Below are 15,268 nucleotides of genomic sequence, written 5' to 3'. Positions count from 1 at the left end.
GTTCCATCACCATGCAGCCACATTTTCAGCTGTTGCAAACTCCTCCACCCTGAGCTGGCTTTTTCCAAAATAGAAAGCCTTTAAATAACTCCCCAATTTATCTGTTGTTGCAACACCATCTCATAAACAACACCAGGAGTTTTGGAATGCTGGAGATTTATTGCCCCTCAAGCTCAAGTTATATTAATGATAATAACAAGATCCATGCCCAGGAAGATTGGAGACAGGACCTGCAAGTGAGAGCAGAGGCCCCGCTCATGTGTGAGTGGAACGGGGCAGCACGGCCCGCTGGGATGGTTAACCGGCTGGGCTGGTTGGCCGGCTGGTCGGGGATTGTGAAACTGCTGAAGTAGGCAGGAGGCACAGATGCAGGGAGGGAAAGAGATCTCACCCCTGTGTCCGCGCTGCGTTCACCCCCTTACCCCCCTCTGATCCCGCTCTGTCTGTCCATTAATCAAACTCACAGCAGGGAGAAAGAAGGCTTCTGCAAGACTCACACGCCAGCCTGCCTTTGTGCAAAGATCTCAAAGACCAAATAGTACAGCAGATAACTGAAACAATCATGCAAATAGTGATAAAAGCATCAAATTTAGCACAAATACTCCTTAGACATTCCTCTTTTCCACTTGAATTTTCAATCAGCAGTCAGGTAGGGGTCAATTGAAGAATTACACAGGGATCAAAATGAAAAGATGCTCCAATCAAATTGAAAACTATACCACATTATTTGCCTGATCATAAACATTCCAAAAAGGTATAGTTTGGACTGTCTGTGACTGAATGTTCTGGAGTTATGGGATAAAAACAGCACGAATGGTGACAAAGGTCAGTTTCAGTTTGTACAGGGGTCAAAAGTTAAAGTTGCTCCAATTTTGGTAAAAAGTGATGCAAATTATTGGTTGAGTTAATATGATTAATAAATGGAATGGTTCTGACAGTGTTGAATGGTTGGTCTTGAAAAGTCAAACAAGGTCAATGTCCATTGGATTCTATGACATGTGACATATGCTAACCCGTAACATGATAACTAAGCATGATACATGCTTTTTAAAACCCCATTAAGTCAACTAATAATTTGCATCACTTGTTACCAAATTGGAGCAATTTTAACTTTTGACCCCTGTACAAACACACTGACCTTTGTCACCATTCTTACTGTTTTATCCCATAACTCCAGAGAATTCAGTCACAGATAGTCCAAACTATACTTTTTTGGAATCTTTATGATCAGGCAAATAATGTAGTATGATTGGAGCATCTTTTAATTTTGACACCTGTGTAATTCTTCAATCGACCTCTACCTGACCGCCGACTGAAAAGTCAAGCGGCCAATCATTTTTTTTTCAAAAGTGGAATGTCTAAGGAGTATTTTTGCCAAATCTGATGCTTTTATCACCATTTGCATGATTCTGCTCTAAATATTCTCTTACCTGCTGCACTAAAAAGCGCAGCAAAGGAATCATGGAAGATCAGCCCCTTTCTGCACATGCACGCTCACGCCGTCAGTGCAGAGCGAGAATCAATAAACGAGTCAGAGTCAGACGGTGATAGCGGGGATGAAGGGTGCATGGATGGTGTAATCTGGTGCAGTGACTCACACGGGGTCTGCCCTGCGTGCTCTATAAACACAGGAAGTCCCCTTCACTCCCATTGTTTTCTCTATCCTGACACCATAACTATTTACAAGTTCAGTGGATTAGTCATACTGTAGCCCCTGCGCTTGTGCCGCACCGGAGGAGAAACCTGATCCACGCCGGCGCTGTAATGGTTAGGAGACTGTTTATCAGACCAACCTGCATGTGCTCGACTGGAACCGTTTCTGAGAGCTTTTGTAAACTGTGCTGACGGGCGGGTAATGGAGCCCAAATGTGACACCTTTGGAGGCTTTGGAAGCTGTTCAAAAGACATTTAGGCTGCTCCAAAAGGCCAGGTTTTAATGAATAATGAGACTCGGAATGAGTGAGGGAGTGACTCTGAGGACAACTCAGTCGAAATGTAAAAAAAAAAAAAAAAAAAAATCAATCACAAAAAATAAGCTGCAGACAAAAGCTCCTATATATACGTTCATGTCCATAAGTATTTGCACAGTGACATAATATGTCTAATTTTGCTTCTATATCTTTAATTTAATGGGTTTAATAAAAATATTGATTTTACCATTAAGGAAGTACCGCGCTCTCATAGAGCGCAACCCTCTGCCAACGCAAGTTTCCAATTCCACAAATTTTTACCTTGGAAGAATTTTCAAGGTCAAAGTCCTGTTAGAAGTGACTTTTCATAAGCTAAAATTGAATACAAAATAGAAATCAAATCAAATCAAATATCCGCTAAAACTGCAATATGGATCAGACGCGAATCAAACAGTCTATTCATTGAGTGTATCAGTTTGCACCTCATTGTCACAAATGAGAGTGATTGAGGCACTTTTGATCGAGATATAATGCAAAATGTGCACCAAATGGGCTTTTCAATATTAAATTCAAATGTCCACAAAATTCACAATCCGGATCAGATCCAGATCAGATTTTGTCAGGCGATAGTGAGTGTCAGTCTGCACCTCACTTTCAAATATCAAATCAAATCAAATCAATTTTATTTATATAGCACCAAATCACAACAAACAGTTGCCCCAAGGCGCTTCATATTGCAAGGCAAAACCATACAATAATTACAGAAAAACCCCAACTGTCAAAACGACCCCCTGTGAGCAAGCACTTGGCGACAGTGGGAAGGAAAAACTCCCTTTTAACAGGAAGAAACCTCCAGCAGAACCAGGCTCAGGGAGGGGCAGTCTTCTGCTGGGACTGGTTGGGGCTGAGGGAGAGAACCAGGAAAAAGACATGCTGTGGAGGGGAGCAGAGATCAATCACTAATGATTAAATGCAGAGTGGTGCATACAGAGCAAAAAGAGAAAGAAACAGTGCATCATGGGAACCCCCCAGCAGTCTAAGTCTATAGCAGCATAACTAAGGGATGGTTCAGGGTCACCTGATCCAGCCCTAACTATAAGCTTTAGCAAAAAGGAAAGTTTTAAGCCTAATCTTAAAAGTAGAGAGGGTGTCTGTCTCCCTGGTCCGAATTGGGAGCTGGTTCCACAGGAGAGGAGCCTGAAAGCTGAAGGCTCTGCCTCCCATTCTACTCTTACAAACCCTAGGAACTACAAGTAAGCCTGCAGTCTGAGAGCGAAGCGCTCTATTGGGGTGATATGGTACTATGAGGTCCCTAAGATAAGATGGGACCTGATTATTCAAAACCTTATAAGTAAGAAGAAGAATTTTAAATTCTATTCTAGAATTAACAGGAAGCCAATGAAGAGAGGCCAATATGGGTGAGATATGCTCTCTCCTTCCAGTCCCTGTCAGTACTCTAGCTGCAGCATTTTGAATTAACTGAGGGCTTTTCAGGGAACGTTTAGGACAACCTGATAATAATGAATTACAATAGTCCAGCCTAGAGGAAATAAATTCATGAATTAGTTTTTCAGCATCACTCTGAGACAAGACCTTTCTAATTTTAGAGATATTGCGCAAATGCAAAAAAGCAGTCCTACATATTTGTTTAATATGCGCATTGAATCACATATCCTGATCAAAAATGACTCCAAGATTTCTCACAGTATTACTAGAGGTCAGGGTAATGCCATCCAGAGTAAGGATCTGGTTAGACACCATGTTTCTAAGATTTGTGGGGCCAAGTACAATAACTTCAGTTTTATCTGAGTTTAAAAGCAGGAAATTAGAGGTCATCCATGTCTTTATGTCTGTAAGACAATCCTGCAGTTTAGCTAATTGGTGTGTGTCCTCTGGCTTCATGGATAGATAAAGCTAAGTATCATCTGCATAACAATGAAAATTTAAGCAATGCTGTCGAATAATACTGCCTAAGGGAAGCATGTATAAAGTGAATAAAATTGGTCCTAGCACAGAACCTTGTGGAACTCCATAATTAACCTTAGTCTGTGAAGAAGATTCCCCATTTACATGAACAAATTGTAATCTATTAGATAAATATGATTCAAACCACCGCAGCGCAGTGCCTTTAATACCTATGGCATGCTCTAATCTCTGTAATAAAATATATGTATATTTGTGTATCATATCACAAATCTATGCATCACATATATGTATATATGTATCATATGTAAATATGAGAGAGACTGGGGCACATTTGCTTAAGATATAATGCAAAATAAAATTTAAATGGGGTTTTCAATGTTAAACTTAAATGGCCACAAAATGTGAAATCTGGATCCAATCCAGATCAAACGTCGTCAGCGGATAAAGGATACAATCCTACATAATTCTCTTGAATATGAAAGAAATTCAATATTTTGTGGCAGAGTTATGAATTTTTGAAAACTCATTCAATGGTAAAGGATAGGCAATTCTCCAGTTTTCCAAGATTTTTCCTGACTTTGACCTTTGATCTATGACCTTGAAAATGGAATCAGTTCATGCCTATCAGGATATGAATCTTCTGTAAGGGCCCCTTTACACATAGTGCAAAAATTGGTTGAATTGCGCATTAAGTGCGCATGAAGCAGGACTCGTGTGCAATATGTGTAAATTCGTAGCTACCTTCAGCGCCTTGTACACCTGTTGCAACAACTATTTGAACACACCAGCCGCTGAAAGACAGAGCGTGCGCTGTGAGAGCTCATTGAACCCTCTCGCGGCAGGTGTCGGCCAAATTCCAGCTGACATGCACAAATATCTAACACCACCCGCTATGTGTGGCCATTCACACTATTAACATGACAACAAACAGCAGACGATCACTGTTAAGCTGGATGTGAAATTTGTCTAAGTGCCCCATGAGTGTGACTTTGCAAACAGACAGTAACACGTTGGTGTGTGAGTTGAGCTGACAGGGAGCGTGGCCGCCCGCAGAGGTGGCTGTGGAGATCTGTGGTTCTGGACGTCACGGCTGGGGAACATGTACCATGTTTGGATGGACATGAACTAACAACTACCCACTGTGACGCGTGTGTGTCTGCTTGCTGTCATCACATGGACATACATAAAAACATATATTGCTGTTGCAATGGGCTGCAGTGAATGCGCACAGCACGCACATTGACAGGCTGCCCCAGGTGATCCGGACCGTCAGATCATAACACGCAGCGGGTGATCTGAATGTCACACCACCCACGTGAGCTCTGTTCCACATGATGCGGTGTCTGTTCTGCAGCATGCCGTCCACAAGACACGTGTGTCTGGCAGGACACGCACGCGGGGCTGGCTGGACATGCCGCCAGCAGATGTGAACATGATAAGAACGCCCTGCTTCTCAATCATGTCATTTCATTTCATCTGTGACCATGGGTCATCTACAGAGGAACAGACAGATCATACTTGTATTGTTCGCTTGATAAGAGGGATTCAATAAAATGTGGAGTTTTTATATGGTGTGTGTGTGTGTGTGTGTGTGTGTGTGTGTGTGTGTGTGTGCGTGTTTTTTTTAAATACGTCCATGTCATTCTTGATATCAGGTATTTTCCCTCACCTTTTACAGGACAGTGATGGTAGCTCAGTAGTAAAGTTCTGGCTGGCAATCAGCTGTTGGAAAATGCAGGTTCAAATCCCATGGGTGGCATGTATTTTTTTTATTTATTTTTACAGCAGCTGCGTGATGTGGTTACACATTGATCAGATGCTCACACTGTGTTCCCACGTGTGTGAAATGTCGCAGCAGCATCGTGCATGCCTGCCTGTTGGCTTGATGTTTTTGTGGTTCGCTTATACGAGCTTTTCCACTGTGAGTCGCCCTGAGTTGTATTTATTTGTACTATGTGTGAAGGGGCCCTAAAAATTTCACAATGATAAATTAAAAATTGTGGGTTCCAGGCTGTTCACAAAAAACAAACAGGTGAAAGCATAACCTCTGCGCAACTTTGTTGGCGGAGGTAATTATATCCATTTTTATAATTAGCACCTTCACTTTCCCAATTCATAAGTAATTGGTCAAACTAAACACTATCATTATTGTTAATATAAATCATCACTTTTACAGTCAGTTTTTTTAATTTTTTTTTATTTATTCAAGAAAAGTCAGGGGATGGATACATGAACATTTTCAAGTCACAAAATACTTGGATTTGCCTTGGACAAGTTAAATATGTCATCAATCATTAAGAAATACAAACTGTGGTAAATCTGTCTGGAGTAGGCAGTTGTCAAAACCTGAACGTACAGCGAGGCGACAAGTGAGGGAAGCCACCAAGACATCCATGACAACTCTGAAGATGTCTAGGCTGATTCGAGAAACTGTCTACAGTGCAATGTTTGTCTATTGCATCAGCTGCGACACAGCTTCATGGTGGAGTGGCACAGAGATGTATATTCTTCAAAAGATGTGAAACCTCAGCTACAGTTTGCTATAAGTCATATGGTAGATTCAGGCCTAGATTTTATCTGGTTTTCTTGCATGACAATCCTTCTCTGTGCCTCTCCACCATGAAACTGTGTCACCGGCTAAAGTTGTTCTATGTGCAGTTTATTCAGTCACATTCACCCAACCCCAAAATGTCTTGAAGGCTTCCCTCACTAGTGCCCTTCTTCCATGGTCACTTAACACAGACTTTACCATACAGTGCCATCCATCCCCTGGCTTACCTAAAGAAACGTGGCTGCAAAAGTGATGGCTTGTATTAAAAATAATCTTTATAGTTAGTTTGTCTAATTACTTATCAGCTGTGAAAATGAAGGTTTTGCAGTAGCAGTGATAGACAAAGACAGAATGAAAAGAAACGGTCAGTGTCCAAATACTTATGGACTGGGCTGCAACAAGTTCTGTACATTGTTGCACAATCAACACGTCACCAAGCAGTCATACAAATGTCCACAATATCGTGAAAAATGTTACTTGTTGAGAATTCACGTCTTCAAGTAAAAATGTATCGAAAGGCGAATTGCTTAAGACGTGTCATAGTTGGTGGGGCTTCTGTTGTGGTTCAAAGTGTTTTGACACATTACAGTTCAGTCTGTGCTGAACATCAAGTGTGGAATGTTGGACCCCAAAGAAAATAAACATTTCTTATTAAAATTGTTGTGAAAAATACACATTTATTCATTTATTTATTTATTGCAAAGTGTCTTGATGAATTATAAATTATTTGATTTACAATGGAAAATCATCTGGAACTCGTATCAACATTGTGAAGTGGAAGAAGCTTTAAATATGTGACAACATCACATGTTAAACTGCATATTTGCATGAAGTTGTATGTGTATGATTACAGTATTCAGCCCCTTGGTATTTCACACATTTTATTTTGTTTATGGCGTTTCAAATACATAAAGTAAATCAGGCTGCTCAATCTAAACATTTCTAAAATTATCTTCCTTAGACTCAAACTGAAAACAAATCTCTACAACTTGATATAAATTAATTAAAAATATAAAAGCCAAGATGATGGGTCGCATAAGTAATCAGCCCCTTTGGTATAATACCTATAAATAATCAGTTTTTTTGCCAGTCTTCTTCAGACAAGTCAGGGGATGGATACATGAACATTTCCAAGTCACCGAATACTTCTTGAAGTTTATTTACATCAGTTATGAAGAAATGCAAACAATATGGCACTCTATGGTAAATCTGTGTGGAGTAGACAGTTTTCAAAAACTGAGTGACTGTGCAAGAAGGAGAAGAGTGAGGAAAGCCACCAAGGCACCCAGAAGAAGTTACGGGCTTCTGTGGCTGTGATTGAAGAAATTGTGCATTGTGCATGTTTTGCATTTTCTATCTCCAGTTATACAGCTTCATGATGAAGTGGTATAGACAACGGTCTTCTTTCACTAAAACTTTAAACCTAGGCTTGCATCTCAGACGTACCTTCTGGCAAATTGTAGCTGAACTTTCAGGTCTTCTTTTTAAGAAAATCCTCCTCTGTTCCACTTCATCATGAAGCTGTATAACTGGGGATATACAATCCAAAACTTCCACTGTGCACAATTTCTCCAATCACAGCCACAGAAGCCTATAACGTCTTCTTGGTTGTTTAGGTGTCTTGGTGGCTTTCCACACTCTTCTCCTTCTTGCACTCAGTTTTTGAGAACTGTCTACTCCACACAGATTTACCATAGAGTGTCATACTGTTTGTATTTCTTCATAACTAATGTAAGTCCAAGACATATTCAGTGACTTTGGAAATGTTCAAGTATCCATCCCCTGACTTGTCTGAAGAAAACTGGCAATAAAACTGATTATTATTTTACAGGTATTATACCAAAGGGGCTGATTACTTATGCAATCCATCATCTTGGCTTTTATATTTTTAATTAATTTATATCAGGTTGTAGAGATTTACTTTCAGTTTGATTTTAAGAAACATAATTTTAGAAATTTTTATATTGAGAAGCCTGGTTTACTTTTTGTATTTGAAATGCCATAAACAAATTAAAATGTGTGAAATACCAAGGGGCTAAATACTTTTGCAGGCCACTGTAAATGCTACAGTACATCAGGGATGTCAAACTGGCAGCCCGGTGGCCGGGTAAAGCCCAGGTTACACATAGACAGTTTTGTCGGCGGGTAGTACGTAGACCGAAGTTTGCGGTAGTTCCGGCTGTTTTCGCGGTGGAAAGGGGCGGAGCATTTTGCCGGCGTTTTGAGCGCCATACTAGCCGCAAATACACGGATAAAACGCCGCTAAATCCACCGAATAAAGCGGAGTTTTGACGCCGTAGCGTCCGGCACACGTCAGGCAACGGGGGTTAATACCCAGTTCTGTCCTTTATAATCGCAGGTTAAGATGCGTGTGAGAACGGTGGTGTTCTGCTGCCGCAGATAATGCCCTGTGTACCGCTGGATTTATCCAGGCAAATCCTGCGTTACTCCAGGAACTTTTGCTTATAGGCACCGCCCCCAGAGTATAATAGGCTGAAGCAGCTGTCAGTGCAGGGGGAGGGAGCTCATCTCTCAGCCTTTTCTTTTCTCTCCTTTTGCCCTCCTCAACGTGTTGCTCCGTCTCCACCACAGGGCTACCCTCTGCTTCTGAAACAGACCTCTTGGTAAGTCCTTGCCGCTGCCAATTTTATTTTAGGAGGCATACTGGAGCTTCTCTGCAAAAATATCTGGAGCTGGCCACGAGTGAGAGACCTGCATGCAGCGCGCTAGCGTTTTTATACTGACCGCCGCCTATCGGCCGTTTGGAACACCGTTAACCGGGAGGTGGCATTTAGAACAACGTACTGTCCGCTAGCGCCGCCGTTTTGTCTGCCTCTGCTGCCGGTTAAAACGCCTTTGAGGATGCTGATGTGGGCTCTATCGCCGTTTTACACACCATTGGTTAGGGATACAACGCCGGTAACGTGTAAACTGTGGCACTACAGGAAGGGGTGGGATGACACGGCGATTAAAAAGTATCAAATGCCGTAACTAGGTTTAAGGATATGTTTCCTTCTTTATGTTCCCTAATGCCATATACCAACACAGTGCAGAGTAGCTACCTAAACTCTGTAAGTGAGATAGAGTATCTTGTCAATAGTTTTACATCCTCATTGAAGACAACTTTGGATGCTGTAGCTCCTCTGAAAAAGAGAGCTTTAAATCAGAAGTGCCTGACTCCGTGGTATAACTCACAAACTCGCAGCTTAAAGCAGATAACCTGTAAGTTGGAGAGGAAATGGCGTCTCACTAATTTAGAAGATCTTCACTTAGCCTGGAAAAAGAGTCTGTTGCTCTATAAAAAAGCCCTCCGTAAAGCTAGGACATCTTACTACTCATCACTAATTGAAGAAAATAAGAACAACCCCAGGTTTCTTTTCAGCACTGTAGCCAGGCTGACAAAGAGTCAGAGCTGTATTGAGCCGAGTATTCCTTTAACTTTAACTAGTAATGACTTCATGACTTTCTTTGCTAATAAAATTTTAACTATTAGAGAAAAAATTACTCATAACCATCCCAAAGACGTATCGTTATCTTTGTCTGCTTTCAGTGATGCCGGTATTTGGTTAGACTCTTTCTCTCAGATTGTTCTGTCTGAGTTATTTTCATTAGTTACTTCATCCAAACCATCAACATGTCTATTGGCCCCCATTCCTACCAGGCTGCTCAAGGAAGCCCTACCATTATTTAATGCTTCGATCTTAAATATGATCAATCTATCTTTATTAGTTGGCTATGTACCACAGGCTTTTAAGGTGGCAGTAATTAAACCATTACTTAAAAAGCCATCACTTGACCCAGCTATCTTAGCTAATTATAGGCCAATCTCCAACCTTCCTTTTCTCTCAGAAATTCTTGAAAGGGTAGTTGTAAAACAGCTAACTGATCATCTGCAGAGGAATGGTCTATTTGAAGAGTTTCAGTCAGGTTTTAGAATTCATCATAGTACAGAAACAGCATTAGTGAAGGTTACAAATGATCTTCTTATGGCCTCAGACAGTGGACTCATCTCTGTGCTTGTTCTGTTAGACCTCAGTGCTGCTTTTGATACTGTTGACCATAAAATTTTATTACAGAGATTAGAGCATGCCATAGGTATTAACGGCACTGCGCTGCGGTGGTTTGAATCATATTTATCTAATAGATTACAATTTGTTCATGTAAATGGGGAATCTTCTTCACAGACTAAGGTTAATTATGGAGTTCCACAAGGTTCTGTGCTAGGACCAATTTTATTCACTTTATACATGCTTCCCTTAGGCAGTATTATTAGACGGCATTGCTTAAATTTTCATTGTTATGCAGATGATACCCAGCTTTATCTATCCATGAAGCCAGAGGACACACACCAATTAGCTAAACTGCAGGATTGTCTTACAGACATAAGGACATGGATGACCTCTAATTTCCTGCTTTTAAACTCAGATAAAACTGAAGTTATTGTACTTGGCCCCACAAATCTTAGAAACATGGTGTCTAACCAGATCCTTACTCTGGATGGCATTACCCTGACCTCTAGTAATACTGTGAGAAATCTTGGAGTCATTTTTGATCAGGATATGTCATTCAAAGCGCATATTAAACAAATATGTAAGACTGCTTTTTTGCATTTACGCAATATCTCTAAAATTAGAAAGGTCTTGTCTCAGAGTGATGCTGAAAAACTAATTCATGCATTTATTTCCTCTAGGCTGGACTATTGTAATTCATTATTATCAGGTTGTCCTAAAAGTTCCCTGAAAAGCCTTCAGTTAATTCAAAATGCTGCAGCTAGAGTACTGACGGGGACTAGAAGGAGAGAGCATATCTCACCCATATTGGCCTCTCTTCATTGGCTTCCTGTTAATTCTAGAATAGAATTTAAAATTCTTCTTCTTACTTATAAGGTTTTGAATAATCAGGTCCCTTCTTATCTTAGGGACCTCATAGTACCATATCACTCCAATACAGCGCTTCGCTCTCAGACTGCAGGCTTACTTGTAGTTCCTAGGCTTTGTAAGAGTAGAATGGGAGGCAGAGCCTTCAGCTTTCAGGCTCCTCTCCTGTGGAACCAGCTCCCAATTCGGATCAGGGAGACAGACACCCTCTCTACTTTTAAGATTAGGCTTAAAACTTTCCTTTTTGCTAAAGCTTATAGTTAGGGCTGGATCAGGTGACCCTGAACCATCCCTTAGTTATGCTGCTATAGACTTAGACTGCTGGGGGGTTCCCATAATGCACTGAGTGTTTCTTTCTCTTTTTGCTCTGTATGCACCACTCTGCATTTAATCATTAGTGATTGATCTCTGCTCCCCTCCACAGCATGTCTTTTTCCTGGTTCTCTCCCTCAGCCCCAACCAGTCCCAGCAGAAGACTGCCCCTCCCTGAGCCTGGTTCTGCTGGAGGTTTCTTCCTGTTAAAAGGGAGTTTTTCCTTCCCACTGTAGCCAAGTGCTTACTCACAGGGGGTCGTTTTGACCTTTGTGGTTTTTACGTAATTATTGTATAGCCTTGCCTTACAATATAAAGCGCCTTGGGGCAACTGTTTGTTGTGATTTGGCGCTATATAAATAAAATTGAATTGAATTGAATTAATTTCTATCATCCATGCAACATCCACCGAACATCCAGTAGGATGTGGCCATCTGGCAGTAATGGTGAAGCAATTAACCAATGTGAGTTGAATAGATAAGACAACATTAGTACACGGATCTCTGAATCAATCTACATGTACTATAAACGAGTGGATGGCTGAATTTTAACATTAGCAACTGGTTGAGTTAAGGTTGTGATGCTGCTATTTTTGTGTCTTTAAACTTTCGTAAAAATTCAAAGGTCAGCCTGAGGCTCTGACGAGACTGGTGAGGTCCAAACAAAATCAGCATGTCAGATAATGGCTCCTTCTAAATGATCACGGTAAATAAATGTCTACATTAATCAAAGAATTGTATTGGACTGATTTGGGCCACAATAAAAAATATTGTACCTCTTGTATCTTCATATATCTTGGACCCCCACACTTAAAAGTAAGACCCTTCGGCTGCTCTCTTGCTTTCCACTCGGGGTCGCCACAGCAAATCCAAAGTAGATCTGCATGTTAAACTGGCACAAGTTTTACACCGGATGCCCTTCGTGATGCATCTCCACATTACATGGAGAAATGTGGCAGGGGTGGGGTTTGAACTGGGAACTTTCCCCACTGAAACCAAATGCACTAATGACTTGGTCGCCACCCCTAAAATTTAATGGTACATATTCTTCATTAATTGCAACAATTTCTCAAGGTTGCATAAAAAACCGCTGGACATTTTACAAACAAATATTTAAATATCTGACATAAACCAAAGACATGACATCTGTGATGGAGGCACAATAGAGGTTCTGAGATGACAATTGTTTTATTGTTTGAGAGTGTATGTTTGGAGGACTAAAGTGTATTTAATGCTGTCATAGTGTCTGTGACAGGGTATTCCATCTGATCGGAGAGCTTTGGTGGGAGCCAGGCTGGGATTAAAGGCTATGAGCTGTCCCACATGTGGAATGCATGGTGTATTGCTGCCAAAATGGCATATTGTGTGTGCAACACTGCTTTCATACAGGAAGGGTAAATAGTAAATAACCCAGGTCAAGCCCATGCCTTTGGGATATTATGTGTTGTGTGATTCATCCACATGAAAACAGAACACACACCTGATAACATGGGGACAAGTTTTTACAGTGTTTTTTTTTGTGTGTGTGTGTGTGTGTGTGTGTGCACAAAATTGATTGTTTTTTTTTTGTTTTTTTTTGGGGGGGGGGGGGGGGGAGTTAACTGGCTTGTTTAGTTAATATAGCCTTCATCTGACAGTATCTCCCTGAAAGCAAACCTTGCGACAAATGTTTATAACATATAAATTTAAAAATATCAATAAATAAATACTTACAGATTCATCATCTGCATTTTTTTGTTAGATTACTTTATAATCTAGATCTTGTGAGTCACAGAGCTCTGTATGGGTTTAGCTGAGGAGCGTCCAGAAAAGTGAAGCAGAAAATGACCTCTTGTAACTGGACAGTAGTCATGCGACTTATTTTCAGTCAATGGTTTGAAATTGTTTTATAAAATTGTATTTTTTTTTTGAATCATAGAAACATGAGTGAAAGGTTTTAATTATTTAATGTTGCAAGTACGATGTCAAAATGACATTTTTCTCTATTTTAACTCCATGCTATGTGAAAAATAGGCATCAGATCTATTCTCTAAGGGCCCCTTCATACATAGTGCAAAGTTTAGTCCATGTCTTGTTGATTCCGGCAAAACAGCGCAAAACAGTTTGAAATTAGTGCACCATGAAACATTGCGCCAATGGGCAGGTGTGCATCAAAATGGTGCGAGAGTTTGTGCAAGTGCCAGTGTCTTCCGCGCAGGAAGAGTGCCAGGTGCAGCACATGGCACCACTTAATGTGGTATAAATAAAAAAATAAATAAAAACAAGCCAGTACCCGTGGAACCACATTGTGCTCCTTATGTGGAATAAAAAAACAAAACAAAACAAAAAAACCCCCAGAAAAACACACCACACACTGGACGTGAACTCGTGCCTTCAAAAAGCTCTGATTGCCAGTCAGTGACTTTACCATTGAGCTACAGAGCTGTTCTCTGAAAGCTGCAGGAATCTGCCTCATTTCTGGAAGGACATGGAAGTATTAAAAAAAAAAATCGCACACCATATAAAATCACCGCATTTATCAAGCGAGCAATACAAATATGATCTGTTCTGTTCCTCTGTAAATGACTCATGGTCACAGAGATACAGTCATGAAATGACATGAATGAGAAGCAGGTCACTCATCTCATTCATGTCCACATCTGCTGGCTCATCTTCAACCGGGCACGTGCATGTCTTGTGGACGACACACCGCAGGACACCGCGTCATGTGGAACAGAGTTCACGTGGGTGACGTGAAATTGAGATCGCCTGCTGCATGTTCTGATCTGACAGTCCATTTCAACCTGGGAGCAGCCTTTCCATGCGTGCACCTTACGTGCGCTTGCTCATGATATATGTTTTTATTTATGTCCACTTGATCACAGCAAACAGATACATGCGTGTCATAGCCGGCAGTTGTTTGTCCATGTCCGTCCAAACACAGTACACAAATTTCTCAGTCAGTACGACAGTGATTGTCTGCTGTCGTACCAAGAGTGCGACTTGCCACACTTTTTCTAAGTGCCATGCAAGTGGTGTTAGATGATCGTGCGTGTCACCTGGAAGTTGGCCAGCACTTGCACTCCACAAAAGGGAGTTTTTCCTTCCCACTGTGGCCAAGTGCTTGCTCATAGGGGGTCGTTTTGACCGTTGGGGTTTTTCATAATTATTGTATGGCCTTGCCTTACAATATGGAGCGCCTTGGGGCAACTGTTTGTTGTGATTTGGCGCTATATAAGAAAAAAGTTGATTGATTGATTGACTTGCCACTAGTGCGCAAATAGTTGTAGCAACAGGTGTACGAGGCATTGTAGGCAGGGACGACATTACACAGGTTGCACACGATTCTTGCGTCATACGCACTTTGTGTGCAGTTCGTCCAAACTTCGCACTATGTGAAGGGGCCCTTAAGGGGCGAGGTGCACACGACACAGCACATGCATCTGGGACATGTCCCTCATGCTGGAGGTGTGCAAGGTTTATTAATCTGTTAACGCAGCCAACTCAATGAAAATCAACATGCAATGCAGCTGTGACACAAACGTGATGCTTAACTTTGCACCTTGTGACCTTATACTTAGATTGGTTTAAATCAATTACAAATGTTTTGAAACTTGATATAATTTCATGTGGCTTGGGGGTGGGATGGAGGTGGGGGTGTCACCACAGGGGATTCAGAGTGGGGCACAGGTGGAGACTGATCTGGAGACTTTC

The 15,268-nt window shown here is 41.2% G+C and overlaps 1 protein-coding gene across 2 annotated transcripts in view; it reads right to left on the bottom strand.

Moving 5' to 3' along the window:
* The window catches only part of rspo3 (R-spondin 3), a 63,074-nt gene that overhangs the window by 10,285 nt on the left and 37,521 nt on the right, over positions 1-15,268 (bottom strand). Inside the window, exon 6 of one of the 2 annotated variants that reach the window (XM_034175345.1) lies at positions 6,092-6,101. The exons of the other annotated variant lie outside the window; for it this stretch is intronic. Coding sequence (XP_034031236.1) covers positions 6,092-6,101 — 10 coding nt within the window. The remainder of the gene's footprint in view (positions 1-6,091; positions 6,102-15,268) is intronic. 2 annotated transcript variants of the gene reach the window in all.

This window comes from Thalassophryne amazonica, chromosome 7, assembly GCF_902500255.1.
Source record: "Thalassophryne amazonica chromosome 7, fThaAma1.1, whole genome shotgun sequence".
Taxonomy (NCBI): domain Eukaryota; kingdom Metazoa; phylum Chordata; class Actinopteri; order Batrachoidiformes; family Batrachoididae; genus Thalassophryne; species Thalassophryne amazonica.
Note: the sequence above shows the minus strand (reverse complement) of the source record. Positions and strands in the feature narration are given on the sequence as shown.